Source organism: Prionailurus viverrinus, chromosome A1 (genome assembly GCF_022837055.1).
Source record: "Prionailurus viverrinus isolate Anna chromosome A1, UM_Priviv_1.0, whole genome shotgun sequence".
NCBI classification, from domain to species: domain Eukaryota; kingdom Metazoa; phylum Chordata; class Mammalia; order Carnivora; family Felidae; genus Prionailurus; species Prionailurus viverrinus.
Genome location: NC_062561.1, coordinates 36,203,611 through 36,227,052, shown reverse-complemented (window position 1 = coordinate 36,227,052; position 23,442 = coordinate 36,203,611). Strand labels below are relative to the sequence as shown.

The window sequence follows — 23,442 nt, the reverse complement described above, 5'->3', positions numbered from 1 at the left end:
TAATTAGAACTTAGCAATACCCGTGAACATATCTGAGATTAACAAAATGTATGCTCACACACAACCTGTTCATGTGTTTTTCATAGTCTCAAATTGGGAACAACCCAGAAGTTCTTCAACAGATGAAGGGTTAAACTGTGGTACACCTGTATCATAGAATACTACTCAGTAATGAAAAACAATGAACTATTGATATATACAACAGCTTACGTGAATCTCCAGAGAATTACCTTGATTGAAAAATGCCAGTGCTGTTGGTTACACACTTTGTGATTGCACTTATATAGCGTTCTTCAAAGAACCAAGTTTTAGAGACAGAGAACAGTTTAGTGGTTGCCAAAGATTTGGGACGGGGTCTGAGAAAGTGTTGGGTGTGACCATAAATGAATGGCAGCAGGGAGTTGTGTGTGGTGAAACAGTTCTGCATCTTGATCGTGGTGATGGTGACAAACGTATACATAGGATGAACTCACACAGAACTGTACATATACACACAAATGAGTGTAAGCCTGCTAAAAGCTAATTAAGTTCTGTGGGTTGTACCAATTTCACTTTCCTGGGTTTTGTGTTGTATTATAATCATGCAACGTGTTAGGAATACCTAGGATCTACCTGTGCATTTGTTTCTTTTTGCAACTTTCTGTGTATCTACAATTATTTCAAAATAAACAGTTAAGAACAAATCTTGGTAAACTAAGGTCCCAGTTTATGGCAATATTATATCATTTAACATTTTAAAGCTCTGTCTGAGGAAAGGGGTAAAAAATGTCTTGTTAAGAACAAAGCCGTTTTGGGGTGCCTGGGTGGCTCAACTGGCTAAGCATTTGACTCTTGGTTTCCACTCAGGTCATGATCTCATGGTTCGTGGGTTTGAGCCCCACATCAGGCTCTGTGCTGACAGTGTGGAGCCTGCTTACGGTTCTCTCTGCACCCCCCCCCCCCCATCTCTCTCTCTCTCTCTCTCTCAAAATAAAATTTTAAGAAAAAAAAGAACAAAGCCATGTTTAATCTAGGTAAATAACATGATTGACAGTTGAAAGGTGACCATTATAACCTTAAAATTCGTTATTTGCCTATTAAATTTGTTTTGGCTATCAAACGTTGAGGTACATCTATTCGAACTTTAAGAATTATAACTGATTACCATATGAACCTGAAGGCAAACTACACGTATCAGAAACATTCTTGGGTATATTTAGTCATTTCTATTATGGTAGTTACTCTCATTGAAGGTGCTACCATATGGAAAAATGATTGGTGTAGTTATGATAAATTTATATTTAGCTAGTAAATATCTATACAATTCTCTGAAAGAGAATAGTCAGTTAACAATTGAGAGTGGATTACTAGTTTAAAGACGACATTAAGACTTGAAGAAATTTAAACATTTATCTAAAGATCTGATACAAATTTGAAATGATTTTTTTTAACAGCTTTATTGAGATAAAATCCACGTATCATAAAAGTTACCCATGTGACATGGACAGTTCAGTATTTTGCGTATAATCAGAGTTGTGTAGCCTTCACCATAATCAACTTTAGAACCTTTTATTTACCCCTAAAAGAATCCCCCCACCCTACCCCTTCACGGTCAGCCTGCAATGCCCTCCTTCCCTCTAGCTCTAGGCAACTGCTAATCTACTTTCTCTCCCTATAGATTTTCATATTCTGGACATTTGATAAGAATAATACAACATGAGGTCCTTTCTGACTGATTGCATTCACTTAACATAATATTTTCAAGGTTCATTCATGTTGAAGTATGTGTCGCAACCTCATTTTTTTTCTGCTCCAAATATGCGTATTGTATGGATATTCCACATTTTGTTGATCATTTGTCGGTTGGTGGACATGTGAATTGTTTCTGCTTTTTGGTTTTTATGAATAATGCTGCCTGTGAAAATTTGTGGAGATGATTTCTTTTTTTTTTTTTTTTTTCAATGACTGCTTGTTTGCCGTATTTAGCGTTAGGGGAATAAAAGTCGGGGCAGGGCTAGCAGCAACACCTCCCCTTGATAGTTGTTTAAATCATCTGATTCAGTTCTTGAGAAATTTTATACCAAGATCTAGGTGGCTGATTGTGTTTGCTTTTATGAAAGTAATTTGTTTAGTTGTAAGTAATTATATTTTGTTTTATGGTTGTGTTATTTTTGAAACACTAAAATTTCTTCATACAGTTTTTAAAAGTTTAATTTTCATTGAGAAGTGAAAATTCATTTTAGCATTTTTTTCCCCATTTTTCTGATAAGGCCAGATTAAATTTGTATGCTTTTGATGATGAATAAACAATGGGAAGAATTTTAATTCTTATTTTCCCTACTCAACCCTTTTGTTGTGGATTTTTATTCTGGAAGGAAGGTTTCTCATTATTACTAAGCCTAATATATGAAATAGCTAGCAGGTGGCAAGCTTAAGTTAGGAGTTAAAGGTACTGTTTTCCAGATAACTAACTTAGGGAGAAGGGTTGTGTGTTGGTGGGGGGGAGGTAGTAAGTAGATTGTCTTTTTGGGGGTTGCTGGTTGTTCTCTGTTTCCTTTAAAAAGATCATGCAACACTTTAGTAATACCTAAAAATACTTTTCTCTTTGGATATTTCTGAATTTTCTACAATAAAGTATATTTTAGAGCTAGCTCATTATTAATTTGCCCATGAAACTATTGAGTACTAAGTGCCCATTTTATACCATTACCTGTATACTTTGCATTGATTGAAATGTGCTAGGCTGGTGGATATTAGCAAATCACCAAATTAAAAATAAAACTTGTTTGTCACTGAATAAAATAGAAACCAATTGTTTGCTTTTAAATTGGAGTAAGTGGGAGATGGTAAAATAAAATAAAAAAAAATCTCATTGTTCTTTTATTGCAAAGTATAACAAAGTACTTTTGAAAGGAGGGTTGTTAGATTTTTTTTTTTTTTGAGTCTGATAATAATGAAGATAATGTGACTGCCTATGTTTTTGATAGAACTGAACATAACTTTCATTCCTCCCACGCATATGGTAGAGAAAGAAAGTGAAAAACTGAGTCCCAGAAATAAGTTAAAATTATCCTCAGGCCTTAGAGAGTCTTACCTATCAGAAAAGAAAGTACAAATATAAATATCAGACTTAAATTATACATTACTTTCTTTTCTCAAGTGTATCAGAGAGATGTTTTCAGCTTCAAGCAGCATAATCCACAGTGGGTAATTTAAGCAGGAAATGGTGCTGGATACCTTAACAGAACTTGTGGGAGGGAACTGTGTGTGGATGGGTATTACAGACGTAATGTAGAAGAAATGCCAGACAACATCTGTGAATGTTCTAAGGGAAAAACCACTCCCAACATTCTATTCTAGTCAGCACCTGAGACCCTAGAGCAGGCAATAGTGCTTCTGCCACAGACCCAAACCTTTCCTCATGGGGTCTGGTCTTGATATGTATGATTGTCCTCTCATATTGACACAGTCTGCTTTCCCAGAAGAGGGTTGGAATAAGTGCAGGTGAACCAGTCCCTAGTTTCAACCACATGTTGAATGTATCTATTCTTTTCGTTTCTTTCGCTTTATTTTTCTTTTCCTTTATACGTGTATCTTCTCCCTTCTCAGTTTAGAGCCATAATTTGCTAGAGTATGGGAAACGTTCTCTGGATTCTAAAGAGTTTGTCCAAAACCTTGCTGTTGGTCAGAGGACTGTTTGAATTGTGGTAGATTTTTGTCAGGAAAGGAATCAAAGGGTGGTAATCCTTGAGTTTTTTTGGGTGGATGTTTGGCTTTGCTTCTGTGTACGTGTTCTCAGGCCTGTGGTGACAGCATGCAACATTTTTTCCTATGATGTCTTCCTCTTTCAGTCCTCTTGGACTCATGGGTGGGGAATGTCAAGAAGATGAAGGGTCTGTGATTTTGTGTCACTTATAAGTTAATGTGTTAGTTTGCCATGTTAGTCTTATGCATGCTATGAGAAGACATAAATGCCTGGGTCGAAAACAAAGGACTTCATTACCCACAGCAATAGTAGTGGCTCAAGTACAGCTTTGTATCAGCCCCAGTTTCCAGTTGCAGTGGTTTGTGTTTTAGGAGAGAAACCTTGAGTTTAGGGAATTCAACTCTTCCATCACAGCGCTTATTTTGATTGATAAAAGCTATGATGAAATCTCTTCAGTTTATCTCAGAGTATTTAATTAAAGCTCTTGGTCAGCTGTACTCTAAGCAAGTTGAGGCTAGCCTGTCATATGGACCTCAGCCAGGCCTTCCAGGTCCTAGATCCAGTCAGCTAAACAAACCCCACAGACCATCAAGGTCTGACTTTGAACACCAGGAGGCTTTTTTCTTAATTTTTTTCTGTTGGTTTTTCCACCTTGTCTGAGGTAGTCAGGTACAGAATGACATATTAGTGATTGCACAGACTTCCCTTGGTTCAGCAAGAAGAAAGTCTAGGGCAATACTTTTATCCATAACAACCCTGGCTAGTGAGTTGAATCTGAGTGCTTTCTGGGGCTAATGTGTGGTATCATTGATAATGTCAACTAAAATTGGGGACAGATTTCTTAGCGCCTTTTCCACTTGGGTGATTCCCATCATAGGGATAACTGCCTGCATGTACACATGAATAACTTTTTTCTCCAGGACCAACGGTAGCCTCAGTAGGAGAGTGAGCTTGTCATGGTTGTCTGAGGACTGCATGGTGTACCGCTAGCATTTGCTTAAACACTTGAAAATCTCTTATGATCACCTCTAAGGTGAAAGTTGGTGTTTTTCGAGAGACAAGCAAGTTAATGCCTTGCTTCTTCATAAGATATGTGGTCTTGAATGTCTACATGGTGCTTCTGGAATGAAAGCATTGTTTATAGTTATTGGAGCCCCCCAAATGGGATCTTTATCAAATAGGGGGCTAATGGGTAATAGTGCTTAAAACGTGGCCTCCCAATTGTCTGATAAACAGTAGGATTCCCAGTTCAGGATAAAATTGAGTGCAGGCTTTGGTTTTGGAGAGTCTGAAGATAGGGTGGGGATGCCAGGTTGTGCTACAGGACAGGAACTCTGAATTTAGGAAATCCTAGTCTTTTATAATGGGTTGTAATTGTGCCTGCCTTTTGCTCCAAAGAGACATTATCTTTATTAGACTGGACATGAAGCATGCCTACCCATTTGCTGTTCAAACTTCCTTGAAAAGTTCATCCAGAAGAACGGCAGTCAGTGCCTTGGCTTGCAATGCATGCAGAAATGTAAGAGACCCATGGTGGTGCACTGTCATGCATTGGGGAGCAGACCACTAAACCTTCTCTTGTCACCCTCTTATTCTTCAGTCTGATGCTCTTATTGTTTTTCCTGTCATTCATCGTACCTTGGTGTAGATAGAACGGAATGCATCCTTCATTAGTTTTGGTTCATGCTGTACTACAGAGTATTTTTCTCTACCTTGATTACAGACTGAGTGGACAGTGGACAAGAGTAGTAGATTATATCCTTCCAGGATTCGGTGGACTGGGATGAATGATAGATATATCTTTCTAGGATTCCCATAGATATTGCTCTACCCAGAAATGTCCAAAGAAGCAAAAGGGAGAAATATAATCCAGGTCTTTGTTGTCTCAAGAACTGTTACAAGAGGAAAATAAGGTCTCAAACATATTCAGACACCTGGCATGCACATGGTGTTAACGAATGTCTCATGCTTACATACTAAAGTGGATAGGGTGCTCACATTTAGACAACAAGAAGAAAAAGTGAAAATCTCTGTTACAAAAGAAGTTTCATTTATAATACTTAGGAATCAGAAAAATTGAAAATGATGTTCTCCGCAACTTGCTTTGTAGAACAAGGCTATGTTAATCTATGTCCTTTGAGAAGCAAGTGATTTGATCAGCAAGGAGCTAGGGGAAATGCCTACTAGAGATCTGGAGAGGGCTGGGGCAGGTGGGGAGATGTCCAGCTCAGTGCACACTTGACCCCAGCTGGAGGAGAGAAGGAAGGAGGCTGGGGGGGAAGTATCTTAGGCTGCTGTGCAGTTCCGGGAGAACTTGGCAATGTGGTTGGGGAATCCTCAAGTCAAAGCCCTTCATGTCCTGTCTCAGTATTCTTGCTGTGTGCAGACATTGGCTGGGAGAAGCCGGTGGGAAGTGTGGGTTTGACTCAAATCTTGAGATGGATTTCACAGGGAGCAGCTGGGGCTGGGCTGTTAGTCATTTATACTCCCTGCAGTCAAGGAACTGCATTCCCATGGCTGTTGTAAAGACGCAGTTTCTCTTAAAAACAAAATAAAAAAAGCCTCTTCAATTTCTGGATTTTATTGAGTTCAAATACAGAATAGATATTTGTAAAATTGATTGGATCACATTTTCATATGTCTCAAAGTAGGAAAAATTACCTTTAATTGAGTTATAGTCACTGTACCTTGAAATCTGTTATTAGACAATAATTGAGAAATAGAACATTGAAACAAATCATGGGTTAAAATACCCTTTTAGATACAGTCAAGTTTATTTGCTTCTGTTTCTTTTCTTTTCCGTACCCCTGAAATGCTCAAAATATTCTCAAGTTTAATTTTGCTTAAGACCAAATAAAGTCCTCATTATAATAAATAGTCCTACCTTAATTTACTACTTTGTTTTGTTTCAAGTATCTCCACCCTCCCCCACAAAATTACTAACCGAAGTTTTCAGTTTCAGATAACTTATTCTCACCGTTAATGAAGGACCCAAATGAAGAACAGAGAGTATAGAAAATGTGTTTTTAGGATTATTGTGGAGGCATTCCAGAAGGATGCAGAGATCAGTTTAATTCCTCTCTGTTTTGACTACTTCTATTGAGGTTTACATCAGTAGGATTCATATGTCAATATGAATCAAAAGGTTAAATGTATTAAAATGGACTGGTAAATAATAGGCCATTAAGCGAAGACATTAAAGAAACATAGTGGGATAATCTAATGTGACCTCATATTGTCATATGGAGTACACACTTAAGTACACACTTAATTTAAGTACACACTTAAATTGTGGCGAACATTTTTGTCTAGCACATACTGCCAATTTTCTGAGTTTACATAATAAATTTATTCACTTATGCTATAGTAGATTGCCAGAAAGATAAACTTACCTCATGCTCCAGAGGTAACTGCACAGAGTTTCATAATTAAGCAATTAGTTTATTATTCAGTGACTGCTGTGCGCTGAATTATACTAGGACCATAAAGAAGTATACTCCTGCCCTTAAGAAGCTTATACTTGGGAATCTGAAGATAGCTAATGTTTCATTAGAAAAATGGAGTAGTTAAGGCGTACAGCAAAATGCATGAGAGGACACAGAAGAAATTAGTGCTGTTTCAGAGGGAAGTTTCTGAATAAATATTTAAAAATCCATTTGTTTTTCCAGTATTTCTATACATATAAATCGTAGCCTCTTGAATCCTGCAGTTTATTTCTCTGTGTTTGTGTGGGTTCTATGCAGGTACCTTGGACTCTGAGTTGTTCTTTGTGTCTATAATTGACAGAGCACTGAACTGGAGGTTAAACTTACAGAACTTGACATCTGCTGATCTACTTAAATGTTTCTGTGTTTGTCCATATAATGTAGTCTGGGTAGTTTTTATTCTGAATTAATGCAGTGCTTTTTAAATTCTTTGGAGTTTGTCTGCAGTAGAGGGGAACTTCATCTGTAAGCATCATTTACTCATTTTAACTTGAGAAATATGAAATTTGATTGTGCAAAGAAAAACAAATGATTTCAGCAATGGGTTAGGAAAGATGGAGAGCAGACTAAGTTGTATCTTCTAAGCCCATGTAATAATTATTCACAGATTCCGATAGAATTTCTATGTTAAGTACTTGACTGGTACTTGTTTATAATGTGAATTTAGCTTGTACAGCTGATATATTTTCAGTGTCATATAGCCATCGTTTTACTTGTAAAAACATCTACTTGTGTTTAGAATGAACATGTTGACTGAAGTGTGAGCTTTCTTTTTTGTTTTGTGTTTTGTTTTTAAAGTATGAACTTTCTAAAGAATATGCTTGCTTTGGCTTTCAGATATCTTCTCAGTTCCTTCGGCACAATCATGGAGAAGGCATTTTCTGTGATGGCCTTCGAAAAACTTGGATGAGCTTTTATGGTTGGGCCTCAGGCATCACACCTGTTAGGGTCCCTTGAATTTTGTGCTTGGGAGTTTTGCAAAAGGGTCAAAGGTGCTTGTTCGAAGTTTAAAAATGCATAAAGTGTTTTTTTCTCCTCATATTTGTGTTCAGCATAGTGATAATTAGCCATAGTGCAATTGTGTACTAGAGGAAATTTAGGTGCTGTGTATTCACATGTGAGCAAACCTGCCTGTTTTCAAGGGCAGAAAGCTGCTTTGCTGCTGGAGTGATGTACATGGGGCATCTTTCTTTCTTTGTCTTGCCGATTAACCTTTTTCCAGGTCGAATGATTTTTCTTTGATCATTTGCTTTGTTCCTAAGATTGCCTTGGAACAACTCTATTCCTCATATTGAGTATCTTTGAGATTTCTGTTTACGGTTTATTTACTTTGCCCCCTGTTGCGTGTCTGTGCCTTCTAGTCTCCTGCACTGTTTACATTTCTCTCACTATTTATAATTACAGCTCTGGCTGTGCATTTTCCTCATCTTTGTCTGTGGGCTTTGCCAGCCCCAGTCCTTACAATGCACCTTCTGTTTGCTGCTGCTCTTGAGGAAACCTTCAGCCATCCTAAGCCCTAGATGGACATACACACACTCCTCCAGCTATAACTTTTGTTAAATACTTTATTTCATGCAAGCCTCCTTTTTGATAATTAAGGTAAGAGTAACAAAATGAGCTTACGGTATTTGCTTTCTGAATCATCAGAACTGAGTCCATGCTTTAACACCTAAAGAGAAGTGCCTTACTTGCTGAAACCAAAGGTTAATAACCAGTATTTCTAAAGTATAAAGATGTGCTTGGAGCAAGGAGAAGAATATTTTAGTGCCGATTTTAATGGTATGCTTTTGTTTGCTGATTGCATATGGTACCCATGAGAAGGCAAGTGTTGTCCTACTTGGGACAGCAACTCTGTCTTTTTATAGAACCTGTTCTTATCAAGTCACCAGTTTGCCAAAACCAATGTTAATTTATTGGTCATCTTATTTGACCTATTAGAGCCTCTGACTGGGTTGATCACCCTCTCTGTTGAGAAACTTTTCCTCCCATATTTCCTAAGCACCACAATCTTATTTTTCTTCTACCTTTTTGATGCATTTTATACTTAAAAAAAATTTTTTTTTGAGTTTACTTATCTATTTTGAGAGAGATAGAGACAGCGTGAGTGGGGAGGGGCAGAGAGGGAGATAGAAAATCCCAACCAGGCTCCATTCTGCTAGTGCAGAGCCAGATACAGGACTTGAACTCATGAAACTAGGAGCTCATGACCTGAGCCAAAAAACTAAGAGTCACACGTTCCTCCACCTGAGCCATCCAGGTGCCCGGATGCCTTTTTACTTCATTTGCCCAGCCTTGAAAGCAAAACCTGCCATTGAAATGCCCCATCAGTTCCTGTATGTCACCTTTCCTTTCTGCTACTCCTAGATGGTTCTATGCAAGACCTTGATTTTTATGTACAGTTGCTGTGGTCATCTTTTTCTTGAACCTGGCTGTCCTATATCCAGTTTTCTTCTCCACTTTATTTCGATGCTCATCACTAAAATGTATTTCTAACCCAACTCCCCTGATCTGTCGTTCCAAGCCTCTTTCTCCCATCTTAATGAATGATTTATTTTCTGCCTTAATAAATGATAATTCCATCCTTTGAATTGCCCAAGCTAAAAACCTTGGAGTCAATCTTGACTCTCATTTTAGATAGTGATTTTTATCTTTTCTCATAGCTATATCCCTACTACTGAGAAGTGCTGAGGGGGCACCAATAAATAGGCTTTGAGGAAATGAAATGGTTGAGCTAGTAAACAGAAAGTGAATTCTGCATTCTGATGCCCAAAGATAGAGGCTTTAGTTAAATTAGGATGTTTCCAGGAAGGCAGAAGCTCTATTTTCTTACCCTCATCTACTTCATAGGGAGGTAGATTTTGTCACGCTATTAAACAATTAGAATGCTAAATACAAATTAATGAAAATCGTATATGCTACACTTTTGGAACATGAAACAGGATGGTGATTCTTTTATGATGAATATCACAATGCCATTATTTCCTTGAGCTTCTGTTAATATCCCCTGCTGACACAGGCTAGGTACCCAATAACTAAACGGTTTTTTTTTTAATGTATTAATGATTCCTAATGTACATTTTAATCTCAGAATTTTAAAAGCAGGGTTTATTCTATTCTCCTCTGAAACCCATTTCTCATAGTGTAATACACTCTGGCTCCATCCACACTGTTGCAAATAGCAAGATTTCATTCTTTTTGTTGGCTGAGTAATATTCCATTGTATGTGTATATACACACACCATATCTTCTTTATCCATTCATCAGTTGATGGACATTTGGACTCCATAGTTTTGCTGTTGTTGATGATGCTTCTATAAATGTCAGATTGTGTGTGCTCCTTGAAATCTGTATTTTTGTGTCCTATTATGCTAAGTGAAATAAGTCAGAGAAAGACAAATACCATAGAATTTCATTCATATGTGAACTTTAAGAAACAAAAGTGAAACATAGGGGAAGGGGAAAAAATCGTAAGAGACTCTTAACTATTGAGAACAAACAGGGTTGATGGAGGGAGGTGGGTGGGGAATAGACAGCATGGGTGATGGGTACTAAGGAGGGCACTTGTTCAAATGAGCACTGGGTATTAAATGTAAGTGATGAAGCATTAAATTTTATGCCTGAAACCAATTTTACCATATATGTTAACTAAATAGAATTTAACTAACACTTGAAATAGCCCCCCCCCCACCTCTTTCTTTCCTTGTACTTTATAGCTTTGTTAATGGTACCTCCTCTTGTCTAGTTGAAGAACAAAGGAGAGGGGCTCTCACGAATTCTTTTCTTCTACCCCATGTCCACCCAGCCATCAAATTCTGTCAGTTTTCATAGATTTCAAATGTTAAGTTCTCATCATTGCTCACTAAAGTTGCTTCTACAATAGTTTCTTAACTAATATTATTACCTCTACTGTTGCCTCTCCTTTACATTCCTTGTAGTTTCTCCTATTTCCAGTTGAACCTGAACTTTCTGACTTGGCATACAAAGCTGTGCCTCATCTGGCCTGTGTCCTTGTCCAACCTCATCTCTAGTGACTCCTGGAGCCACTCTCTCCTGAACCCTTTGTAATGCAACGGAAGGGCCCAGGGCCCAGGTTTTCTAACCGGTTAATTCCTTAGATGCTGAGAACATCTCATCTCAGTCCTTCACTTCATCAGGCTGCCTTCCTATTTATCTTTAAGAGTCAATGCCGTTACCCAGCTGTCCTTGTTTTTATGTGGTTTCTCCACATTCCCAGTATATATGGAACATATCTCTTCTACATAGTATATTTTTATCATTGATCTATTGTCTTCATGAGGACAGGCAGCATGATCCTGTTCACCTTCATAGTTCGTGAGCCTTTTCCACTGTCTGTAGGAATTGATTTCTATGACATAGATGCTATATTGGCCCCTGCTTCTGCCGGTATGCTATATTAGTTTGAAATTGTGTGATAAAACAAGTCTTTATGTCTGAGTATACATTTTTAAAAACCTAGAAGGAACTCTTTGATCCTTACCTTGATTATAGAATTTTTTTTGTCTATAAGGAAACATTACATTTTGCTGTGTATTTGCATATTTTCCTAGGCCTGTGTTTACATGACATCAATTTAAGAGTGGTTATAGGTCATGATAATGGCAAATTACCATTAGAATTGGGAAGGGATTTTAGATAATGAACTTAAATTCATTATTTCAGCTTAAGTCAATTTTCTGTTTTTCCTTTTATAGAAAATTGCCCTTTAGGATACTTCCTGGAAAGAATGTGGATTATCCTTTTCCCTTCTTTCTCTTCAATTTCATGCTGCTATTGTTCTACACATATATACTTTACATTTAGATCCTATTTCCTGCTAATTTTTATGCTGCTATTTTTGCTGCATTGAGCCCTTTATAATTTACATCTTTTCCAGAAACCTCGTGATTAATACTAATTTATTTGCTCAAATGTAGAGAAATATTATTTAAGTGTTCTTTGAGATCTTTTAAAAGTCTATACTATTGCTGAAAAGGTATTTTTGTCGGTACTGGGTAATGACTGACAAGGAGGTGGAAAGAAAGTATTTTAAACCTTGTGACATGAACCAGTTACAGCTGAGTGAATGTGTACTGGAAAGGTAGCCTCTGTTTTTAAGTTTATTCTTTTTTTATTCTAAGTATTTCCCTTTTCTCTATTTATCTTCTGGCACATTTCCTTCCTCCAGTTTAAATAGTCTTAAGTTTTGACAGTAGAGGCATGCTGGTCAGATTTTAGTATTTAGACATCAAATACAATAATTACGATATATTTCAACCAGCAGGACCTGAGACCCCTGGAGGTGTCTTAATCCAAAAGAGACATTTTAAATTCTTATAAACCTTGCCTTAAGGGATGGAGAAAGGACAATTTAGGGAACAGCATGAGGTTAAACATATTGATCAGTAGGCCAGTCATTCTTGTTAAGACTCTGGTAGAGTGTAGACAGAAAAATAGCATCATCATCAACAACAAAGAGTACTTCACTTCTCTAGAGACCATCTCTTTTGCTTCCATTCTCTCTTGCTTCCATTATATGGATTTCAGATGATGAAAGATAGGTTTTAGCCAGGGATACAAAAAAAATGCATATCCAGTTTGAAATTTGGGGTGTTAAATAACTGGAAAGTATAGTGATTTTGCATTTTTAGCACTTGAGGTATATACTAAAGGATTTAATTAGCTATGTTATTTCTTTATGCCTTTGGAATAAACATGACCTATATAATTTTTTAATTCTTGCGAAAGTGTAAGAACCATTGCCTGGTTAATTCTAGTAATTAATTGTGCAGTGATAATAAGATAGTTATGACAACCCCATTGACCAGATTCACGACACTTGCTGACCTTGAAGTGTTTGAAACTTTGGGTTTCTCTCCATGAATGGCAAGTTACTTTACTATGTCAGGTAAGTATTACCTATCCAACAGAGATCTATAGTTTTTCTACTAGGACATTCAGCTTATGTTGTATGCACATATAGCATGGAGTGATTTTCTTGGATAAGAGCTGAACTTTTGGCTAGAGTGAAATTTTTATGGAACAGCTCCAGTGCCTAATGTTTCTCTCTCCTCTCCCACAAAAAAACCCCCAAACAAATAAAAAAGAAAACTCCACCGAAACTATATTTCTTATTTAATTTTAATTGACTAAAATAATTTACATACAAATTATTGTTCTAATAGATTCTCCTGGGAAGAAAGGTACTTAATGATTCTTGGAACAAAACCTTCATGTTTCAGTTGTATTCCTCTTTCTTTAATGTTGGAATCCAAGCTTAAGTCTCACCGTGCAATCTATTGTAGGTAGCATGTATGCAACTCATCAATGCCCTTGTTACATCTCCTGATGATTTGGACTTCAGGCTTCACATCAGAAATGAATTTATGCGTTGTGGATTGAAAGAGATATTGCCAGTAAGTGCCCTGCAGTCTCCTTATTAATATTTAAATTAGAGGAGTACTTGAATAGGGGGAAATTTAGATAAATTACCTTCAAGAATAATTTATCTGCGGGGGAAAAAGGCTTGAGTATAAAAATCTATTTTTGAAATATAGATAAGATTGGAGTATTAACACTTTAAGTGTTTGAATGCTGTAAATCAAGTCAAATGGTTGGTTTATTGTTTATATGTTTTTCATTAACCTTTTTGCATTATTAAAAATAAAACCGTTAATTGTCATTTCTCTTTCATATCTCTAGAATTTAAAATGTCTGAAGAATGATGGCTTGGATATCCAACTTAAAGTCTTTGATGAGCATAAAGAAGAAGATTTGCTTGAGCTCTCCCATCGCCTTGAAGAGATTAGAGCTGAGCTTGAATATCCTTTTGTTCTGAAGTTACTGACATATGTAAAATTGTTGCTAAACCCCAAACAAACTTCACACCCCAAGATACTAGACTTCTGAAGCCATTTCTGTATAAACAGTATAAAGCCAAACCTTTATGAATCAGATTGATTTTCATATAAACTTTTCTTAATAGTTTCATGTGTGTTTTTCTGAGTCCATGCATATGGAAATGGACGTTCCAACCCACAAATTCCATTAGGCCTCTTGTGTATGTGTACAGTGTGTTGTTTTTTCTTCTCATGTGTGGCACCTCCCCCTCCTCTAGTGCTCTCTAGCATTAGCCTATTGCCTCCTGTCCTACACCTTGGGTGCACACCCCTGTGGGCCTTTGTTAAAACTCTGTGGGTTTGCAGATCTCTGTGCTTTTCCAGAAATCCACCAGGTTCCTGTCCTCCACTGGGGCTTCCCCATGGTGGATAATGCCTGGCACCATCTCTCTTGGTTAGGGCACTTTGTACACCTAATATGGTATTTCCAACCAGCTGCCTGTTATCCTTGCCACCTGAAACATCTTGGCTTGAGAGAGGCAAATGGTTGGAGTTGATTTTGGAGGAGAAGACAGTGCCAGGTGAAGTTACCATTTGCACACAGTTTTCCTCTACTTCAATCCTAACTACCTGTGTGGTACCATATGTTGAGTATACATGATGGTATGGGGTAAGACACACAATAATCTTTTGAAGCCTTACAGAACAGATTCTGTGCTGTGTTATTTGTTGTTTGGTGTAGAGAATAAATAAATTCACATATTCCTTAATCAATGTACTGAAGCATATGATATTTACAACATGGTGTGGAACACAGTTAAGGAAACTAGAGCGGAAGGATATTTTATTTCCATTCTTCAGCATCTTTTGCTGATTCGAAATGATTATTTTATAAGGTAAGAGGAAGCTATGTTCTAATGTTAAATTTCACTAATAAAATTCTATTAATTGTGAAATTCACTTGATGTTTGATTTGGGCAAGCTCATAATTTTCAGATTTTTATTTCTGTCTTAATACTGACTCATGGAATGTGGCATTTCTTCTGGGCATATATTTAGACAGGTGACAGTAAAATGATATTACTGTTATTTTGTAAGCTGCACAGATTCTTGTTACCAAGTTTTCATCTGAATAAAAAATGCGAACTAGCAACAAATTACTAATTTATCTTGTGATGGATAATGTTTTCTCATTAGTCTTTAGGTAGTAGGAATGGGGTTGATAAGTTTCTTTTTATAAGTTACATGAAAGGCAGTAAACATTGTTTTTATTAGTATTTAAGTAGCTAGAAAGTGCCTGGGTAATACAGTTGTACTTAATGTTGCTAATGTATCAGAAAAGCTAGACAAATAACATTCAAGTTCGATTATATCTCAACCATCTTGAGTTTAACAAATTGTTTATTCCATCTGTACCTTATCTATCTGTAGCTGGGCAAGCATATTAACACCTACGTTCCTAGGTGGTTCTGAAGGTGACACATAGTAGCATGGATAAATCTCCTAGCCAAATATCTGGGCACCTGGTGTATGCTCAGTAAATGCTCTCTGTATCTGCTTTCTACTTTGTTACTGTTTTATGAGGAAAGTGGAGATCCTTGAATATAAAACCATTTTTGGTGCCTTTAATTTAGCTTTGCTGAGATTCCATTCTCAAATACTTTGGGTAACGTGTCGTTTCTTACTCTGCTTTCATGTGGAAGAATTTGCTAGAGATGTCTCATTTGGGCTGTGTCCCCTGGTTGATGTCAGAGGGTGTAATTCAGGCTTGTGATGTATCTGACAAGTGAATAGAATAAGAGTCCAAGAAAAAAAAAAGTTTACGTTCTTTGGGATGAGCACAGATCGCCCATCTTATCTCCTCCTTTTGTAGACATACTAATATAAAATAAACACTAATACATTGACAAAAATATTAATACAAATATGAATACATTAATTAAAATCAAAATAGTACATTGATTAATATTTTTAAATATCAGAGGTACTTGCTAGTTATAAAACTGTATTTTTCCCCACATGTATTTAAATTTGAAGCTTCCATTTACTCTAAAGTAAACCTGTCCTTTTTTTTTTTTTTTTTTTTTTTTTTTTAAGAGAGACAGAGTGAGAGTGGGGGAGAGTCTGAGAGAGGGGGAGACAGAATCTGAAGCAAGCTTCAGGCTCTGAGCTGTCAGCACAGAGCCCAGTGTGGGGTTCAAACTCATGGACAGCAATATTATGACCTGAGCCAAAGTCAGATGCTTAGCCACCCAGGCGCTCCAACCCTGTCCTTTTCTTGATCCCTATATGGTTGGTCCTGTCAACCTCTGATTGCTTGATGCTGCTGGAGTTTTCAAGAATTCAAGAATATTGTTTGCTTTCAAAGTTTTGAATGTGTCTTAATGCTGCCAGAGGGGGTTCTATATTACTTATGATCCCTTCATTTTTACCCTAATCCCTTATTCTGTGCTGCAGAAGGCCACACGGTTGTGTCTACCTTTAAAATAGATTGAAAAGCACAACTCTCCTGGGGCATGCTCAGGCAATCCTGTCCCTTCAGTGGAATTAAGAGTCTCAGAGAAATATTAAACCGTAGCCGCACCAAAGTGACGTTAGTTATTTTGGTCATTTTTCAAGTATCACGTTTTTAACTTGATACTTATGTATGTTGCATTCTTCGTGGACTCTTTAAGCCCCAGGACCTTGGTCTTTGTTTCACGTATGGTTGCTGTGAAGGCGTCATTCTTCCTATGATTTCTGTAATCAAGACCATTCCATCTGTTTGTTTTTTTTTTTCCCCCATGTTCCCAAATTCTCATAGGTGGTTATTGTTGTTATTTATTCTTACAGAGAATATATTTTTATTATAAGATTGTGGCAGATTATGATCATTTAGATAGTTTTTCATTCATTTAAAAATTATTTAGCTTTTTATTTAAATACAGTAAAACTGGTTTTGGTGTGCAGTTCTGTGAGTCTTGCTCTTTTGGTTTTAGCTTCATGGTTTTTTGTTGGTTGGTTTATTTTCACTGTCTCCGATGGACGTGGACTTTACCTTTTAAAAATCTTTGATTATCTGAACACCTTTTGTTGAATGAACATTCTTAATTCCTATTGATATAAATAAATGTTTTCAGATTTTTAGAAATTGCTTTGCTTTAGAATGCAAGATAGTCCCATTTAAAAGAATTAGCCGATAGGAAAATAAGAAAATTTTCTCACGTTCACATTTGGGACGAAAGGAAATTTTACTGAAATGGAACTCGGAGAATGTACATGCAAGGTAACCCCTGCCCCCAAGAAAAATGACATGTGGAAAGAATATTGGAGTGTGGAGTGGGAGATCAAATTCATTTCTCTAACAAATACTTAATGGCTTACCATGTGCAAAATATTTGCCTAGTTGAATGTGCATGGGAGATAATTTCTGATATTTGATAAAAATACTAAAGAGAAAGTGAAGATGATTTTAAAATTCCTCCAACAAAAATGACATATCAGTGAAGTAATGACAACTTATGTTCATCCCTTAATTAGGTTATTTACATATTCCTCTGACATATTCACTAACTCACCAATATTGCTCATGGTGATTATTTTCTGGATGCACATTTCTAGATCCAGAAGTACATTATTATTTTGCTAGTGTTGCCTTGAAAGAGATTTTGCAAGAAATTTCAGCTACTTTGTAAGTGAGCTTATCATTGGGAGCTGTGGAGGTGAGAAAACATTTACTGAAATAATGATTTATTTAAAAAGTCCACAAAATAACCTATGTTATTAATTAATAACCTATGTTATTAAGTCTACAAATTAACCTAAGTTGTTAATTTAAAACATGTTTATATTAAAGCAACACTAGGATAACATTGAATAAGAGTAAAAAAGAAATAGAATGCTCCATCTTGATTTTCAAACGTGATTGATATTTTGTACCTGTGTGTGCAATTTATGTACCTTAATTGCACATGTGGTTGTTATGGCAAGATAGTAGGGAATGGGAGACTATTTTTGGAAGCAGTGTAGAACATTGAGGAAAGCGTGGTAGTACCTTCTTGCTTTGACATGTACCCAAGAACACTGTCTTAAACATTTTTAGTTGATGACAGTCGATGACCATCTTTTGTCTTTGCTAATGTTCAGTTATTTTGGATTTTATTCTGCATAATGGGTCATTTATTAGGTGTGAGGTAAGTAGATTCAGGGCAGTAGAGAAGAAGCTCTAGTGAATAGAAGCGCCATCACTTACATGGTGAGAAAGATTTGGAGAGGAAATGTGTGCAAAAAGTCACTGAGGGAACAAAGAAGTTGTAGGGGTGGCTGGGGATGAAGGACTGACCTCATTGAGATAGCACCCACCCTTTCTGTCATTTTAGTTTGGTTTTGTTAATAAAATCTAGATATTTTAAATTGATTGGCTTCAGTTTTGTTTTTTAAAAAAATTTTTTATGTTTTATTTATTTTTGAGAGAGAGAGAGGCAGTGTGATCAGGGGAGGAGCAGAGAGAGAGAGGGAGACATCAAATCCAAAGTAGGCTCCAGGCCCTGAGCTGTCAGCACAGAGCCCGAACTGGGGCTCGAACTCACAAACCGTGGGATCATGATCTGAGCCCAAGTCAGATGCTTAACTGACTGAGCCACCCAGGTTCCCCTTGTTGGCTTAAGTTTTAAGGGAGGTTCTTTTGCTTATGACGAACATAGATGGACTAAAACCTGTAGTGACAACGTGATCCCTATTTGGGCATTTATTTAAACTCTAATTTTTGAAAAAAATTGTGTTTCGAGTTGTGTTTTGAGTACGAAATATTCATTTGGTACTGTATATATTTTACAGTATCTGTTTTTAATTGGACTCCGCAAACATTCTTTTTTTTTTTTTTTTTCCCAATGTTTATTTATTTTTGGGACAGAGAGAGACAGAGCATGAATGGGGGAGGGGCAGAGAGAGAGGGAGACACAGAATCGGAAACAGGCTCCAGGCTCTGAGCCATCAGCCCAGAGCCCGACGCGGGGCTCGAACTCACGGACCACGAGATCGTGACCTGGCTGAAGTCGGACGCTTAACCGACTGCGCCACCCAGGCGCCCCCGCAAACATTCTTAAAGTAGTAAACTGTATAGTTTTAAGACCCAGATAATTTTTTTGGAAAAAAATGGATATATTTTGGCTTGTATTAATAAAATGAATTAATGGTAGATATTTCAGTATGGTACAGTGGTAGGTTGATCTCTGTTGAGGACTGCTTTTAAGCACCTATCACTTCATCTCAGTGCTTTTTTTTTTTTATTGCTTACTAATTAAGTCAAGGTTCTGACTTTTGTAAGCAAATCATCATTAAAACACTGTATGTGCTAAAAGAGTGTAAAAACTTAATGTCTTAATGTCACTAGAAGAAGGAAAGCGAGGACTATTGTATTTACCCTCACTCCCATGTTAAATCTGTCATGTCAGTTGTTGACACTATACAAAGATAAATTATTGAACTTGAAATCAAGCTTACCAAAATACTTTGTTTTGATGTAAACTTATTCTTATAAATGGAGTGTGCATTTATTCTTTTTCTTGGTTTTAGGCAACAATACTTCAAATTAATTGATGAATGTGTATCTCAGATTGTATTGCATAGAGATGGGATGGATCCAGACTTCTCATATCGAAAGAGACTAGATTTAGATTTAAGTCAGTTTGTCGGTGAGTATTTCTCTAATATTTAAATGGAAACCTTTTATCGTCCCTTGCCCCACAGGTTAACTGCAGTGTCAGTTCTCCTAGTGTGACCTGTAGAGTCCTTAGGGCCCTTGATACCCTTTCAGGGGACCCTAAGAGTCAAAACTGCTTTCGTAACAGCACTAAGACATGATTTGCCTTTTCCGTTGTGTTGTTATTTGTGCTGGTGATGCAAGGATGGTGAGTACAACTGGTGGCACTTAGTTAGGAATCACGGCGGTGACCCCAAATCATGTTAGTAGTCCTTGAATTCCTCACAGTAAACAAAGCAGTAAAAACTGCCTTTTTTTTTTTTACATGAGTGTCCTTGATAAAGAACTGAAAGACATTAATTTTATTAAAAATCTCCCCTTGAGTACATATCATTTCAACATTCCCTGTGACAAAGCGAATTGTACATGTCAAGCACACGTCTGCATACTGAAGTACAGTGAGCAAATAGCTGCGTATGTGCTTGTATTGTGAGCTGAATTGGTTGATTTTTTTTTTACAAGGAATGATTGTCATAAAAACTGTGGCCACTCCTGCTTGACTGTCTGGCACACACTTTCTTAAAAAGGAAATAAAGTAATTCTATAATGTCAAGGAAAATGACTGATAGAATTTGTTACCAATGATAAAATTCAAGCTCTCAGGGAAAAATTTGAGTTTTGGAAAACTTGGATCTGCTACTGTTAGCTTGACAGCTTTCCAGTACGCGAATTTTTTTTCTGGTGAGGTCAATGATGATAATAACCCATAGGATTATTTTGATATTGTATAATGAGATGTGTCAACATTTGGAGAATCTACGTGACTCCGCAAACCACTCTTTTCCAAATTCCCGTGCCTGATTACACATTCTGCACGGGTGAAGAATTCTTGGATTTTGAAGTAACAGAGTACAAAACATTCACTGATAGGTGATTCCACACAGCAAGTAATGTGCAAGGAGTTACCATATGTCAAATTTTGGTGTAACATGAAAAAAGAATAGCCATTTTTTGTGTGAGGTTGAGGTTGTTTTTCTTCATATATTAGAGTTCATAAAGAAGTACGGAGTGTATAGAATGAGAAAAGAACTAGATTATATTAGTGGCACTGATAAAATGCTCATTTTTCTCCACTGGAGGGAAGTAATTAGAAGTTCCTGGTAGTGGGAGGGACAGATATGAGGAAAAATAAAGCAAACTAAAATGTGGAATGATTTTGAATAGGACCTGAAAAGGAAGTTTATTCTACCTGGCCATTAGGAATGTTTTTTCTTGAGTAGATGAGAGGTTTATTTAAGCATTGAACTCTTGAGAAGGAAATAGACTTTTTGACTACTGCTTGGCTATATAAGTGAAACATATTTACATAGTTACAATAAGTACATTGTATATGTTGATTTTAAATGTTTATAGAAAACTTAGACACACTGCAGAGGACTTACAGTAATAGGTGAGTGAGGATCTGGGGCCAAACTGTAGGAGAGAGAGATGTTGGCAAGTAAATAAAGATAACTTTATATATTATAGTGGAAATCAGTAGATACTGTTTATGTAACAGTGATCGGAGGTTTAAGTATTTATTTAGTGCTACAGAGCCAGGCAATTTAGAAAGCAAAATTATTAAAATAAATGGGATTAGACAGGAAACACCATTTTCATCTTCTATAATAGGAAGCTATCTATAATGTATTAAATAGATGAATCAAGAAATAATGGTGTACACATCTTATTTAGAGTTAAGAAACGAACTGCCAGAATAATCTAATATAGAAAGAACCATAAGAGGTCTCATTTAGGAAGTGGGATTGGGTTTTTAATGTAGTGATTTGGTTGTTACTTTTCATTGTAAGCCCTTCTGTAATATGTTTTTTAAAACCATGTTTATTGCTTTTATTAAAGAAAGAAGGGAGGGGTACCTGGGTGGCTCAGTCCGTTGGGTGTCTGACTTCGGCTCAGGTTATGATCTCACAGTTTGTGAGTTTGAGCCCCGCGTCGGGCTCTGTGCTGACAGATCAGAGCCTGGGGCCTGTTTTGGATTCTGTGTCTCCTTCTCTCTCTGCCCCTCCCTTGCTCACGCTCTGCCTCTGTCTCTTTCAAAAATAAATAAACATTAATTTTTTTTTTTTTTTTAAATAAAGGATCAACTACAGCATGGGGAATCTATATGAATCACTTCTCCTGCGTAGTGTCTCATCATGTGGATCTATATCGTAGCTTATTTAATTCTTGCTTAAAGGCAAAGTCCTAACAATGCAATTGCTGGGTGAAAGAAAATACATATTTTAAATTTTAATATATATTTTCCTAGTTACTCACCAGCAAAGTTCATGAATTATACTTCTATGGCATAGACAAGTCATTTTCTCTGTGCCATCTCTGACACTTGGTATTATGGATCATTTAATCATTGCTGTGTTTCATTAAATAAAATTTATATTTTTGTATTAGGGAAATGAACTACCTGTTCATACGTGTTAGCAATTATTAATTTTGTTTTTGCTAATTTTCTGTTCATTATTGTTGTGTTGGTTATCATCTTCTCTTCTTCCTTCAAAATACTTACGTGTTGATGAAAGACACTTTTTGAGTCTTGTATGTTACATTTGTCCAATAATTTGAAATTGTAATTGGGTTTGCATTTATACTTTGTGGCCTTGGTATCATGCTTGGAAAATCCTTTTCCATTCAGTATTAGCTTTCTTTGTTTTGGTTATTTCATTACTGACACTATTTCTAATTCTTTTCTTTTTCTAACCTTTTCAAGTCATAATGATTTTAACAAGTACTGGAATTAAGGAAAAAATGTCATTGCCATTTTAGATGCTTGCGTAGATCAAGCGAAGCTAGAAGAGTTTGAAGAGAAAGCATCAGATCTTTACAAGAAAGTAAGTAATTCTGATTAAGTTTGCGAGACCATGTGAAGAACCACCTCGCATCATCAGGCATGCTTCTCCTTCAGGGATTTTGCTTGTTGTTTCCACTCTCTTCTTTACCTCCTTGAGCTATTTGCATAAATGCCATCCTTAAGGAGGACTTCCTAGACCATTATATTTAAACATTTTAACTCTCCACTCCCAGCCCTGACCCTGTCTGTGATTTGTTTTCCTCTGTTTTGTTATCTGACATGTGACATGGTGGATGTATTTACCTGTGTATCTATGGATGTGTTGTCTATTTCTCCCTCTAGAGTAACCTTTATGAAGGATATTTCTTTGTTGTTGTTTTAAGGATTTTGTTTATTCAGTGTCCCTGCGCCTAGAACAATTCCTTCCCTCAGAACATTAAAAAAAAAAAAAAAAAAAAAAAAAGCGTTAATGAATAAGTGATTGAAGAAAATTTGTAGAGTCAAAATTTTAAGATTGGAGTATTTCTCAAGAAATCCTAAAGTTTTATTAACTTTTCTGTTTTGGTTCATGTTGCTTCATTAGGTCTAGGTGAACATAGAAAACTGTCATTTTTATAGGTCAGAAGTATCTGATATTGCCAGTTGGGTTGCTTCGGCCCAGTAGCATTGCTGACCATCCAGCCGTTCCCCACTGTTCTCGAAGGTGGCGTTCTGTGCTTTCATCTCTGCTTGGCATGTATCTATTCGACTCTTTTTCTGTTTAGAAAAAAAAAAATGTTGCTTTTGTGGGATTCTTCACATGTTAAGCAGTCACTTTCATTTAAATTCGTGTGGCTGGTTTCTCACATTGGAGGAATAAATGATAATTACTACCCCCAGCCCCTGATGAACATACACTAAATAGACTTTAC

The 23,442-nt window shown here is 36.6% G+C and overlaps 1 protein-coding gene across 2 annotated transcripts in view; it reads left to right on the top strand.

Moving 5' to 3' along the window:
* Window positions 1-23,442, top strand: part of DIAPH3 (diaphanous related formin 3) — a 504,348-nt gene that overhangs the window by 149,446 nt on the left and 331,460 nt on the right. For both annotated transcript variants that reach the window (XM_047871375.1, XM_047871365.1), the window contains exons 10-14: window positions 13,473-13,583; window positions 13,870-13,988; window positions 14,786-14,902; window positions 19,560-19,678; window positions 22,507-22,571. In XM_047871375.1, coding sequence (XP_047727331.1) covers window positions 13,473-13,583; window positions 13,870-13,988; window positions 14,786-14,902; window positions 19,560-19,678; window positions 22,507-22,571 — 531 coding nt within the window. The remainder of the gene's footprint in view (window positions 1-13,472; window positions 13,584-13,869; window positions 13,989-14,785; window positions 14,903-19,559; window positions 19,679-22,506; window positions 22,572-23,442) is intronic.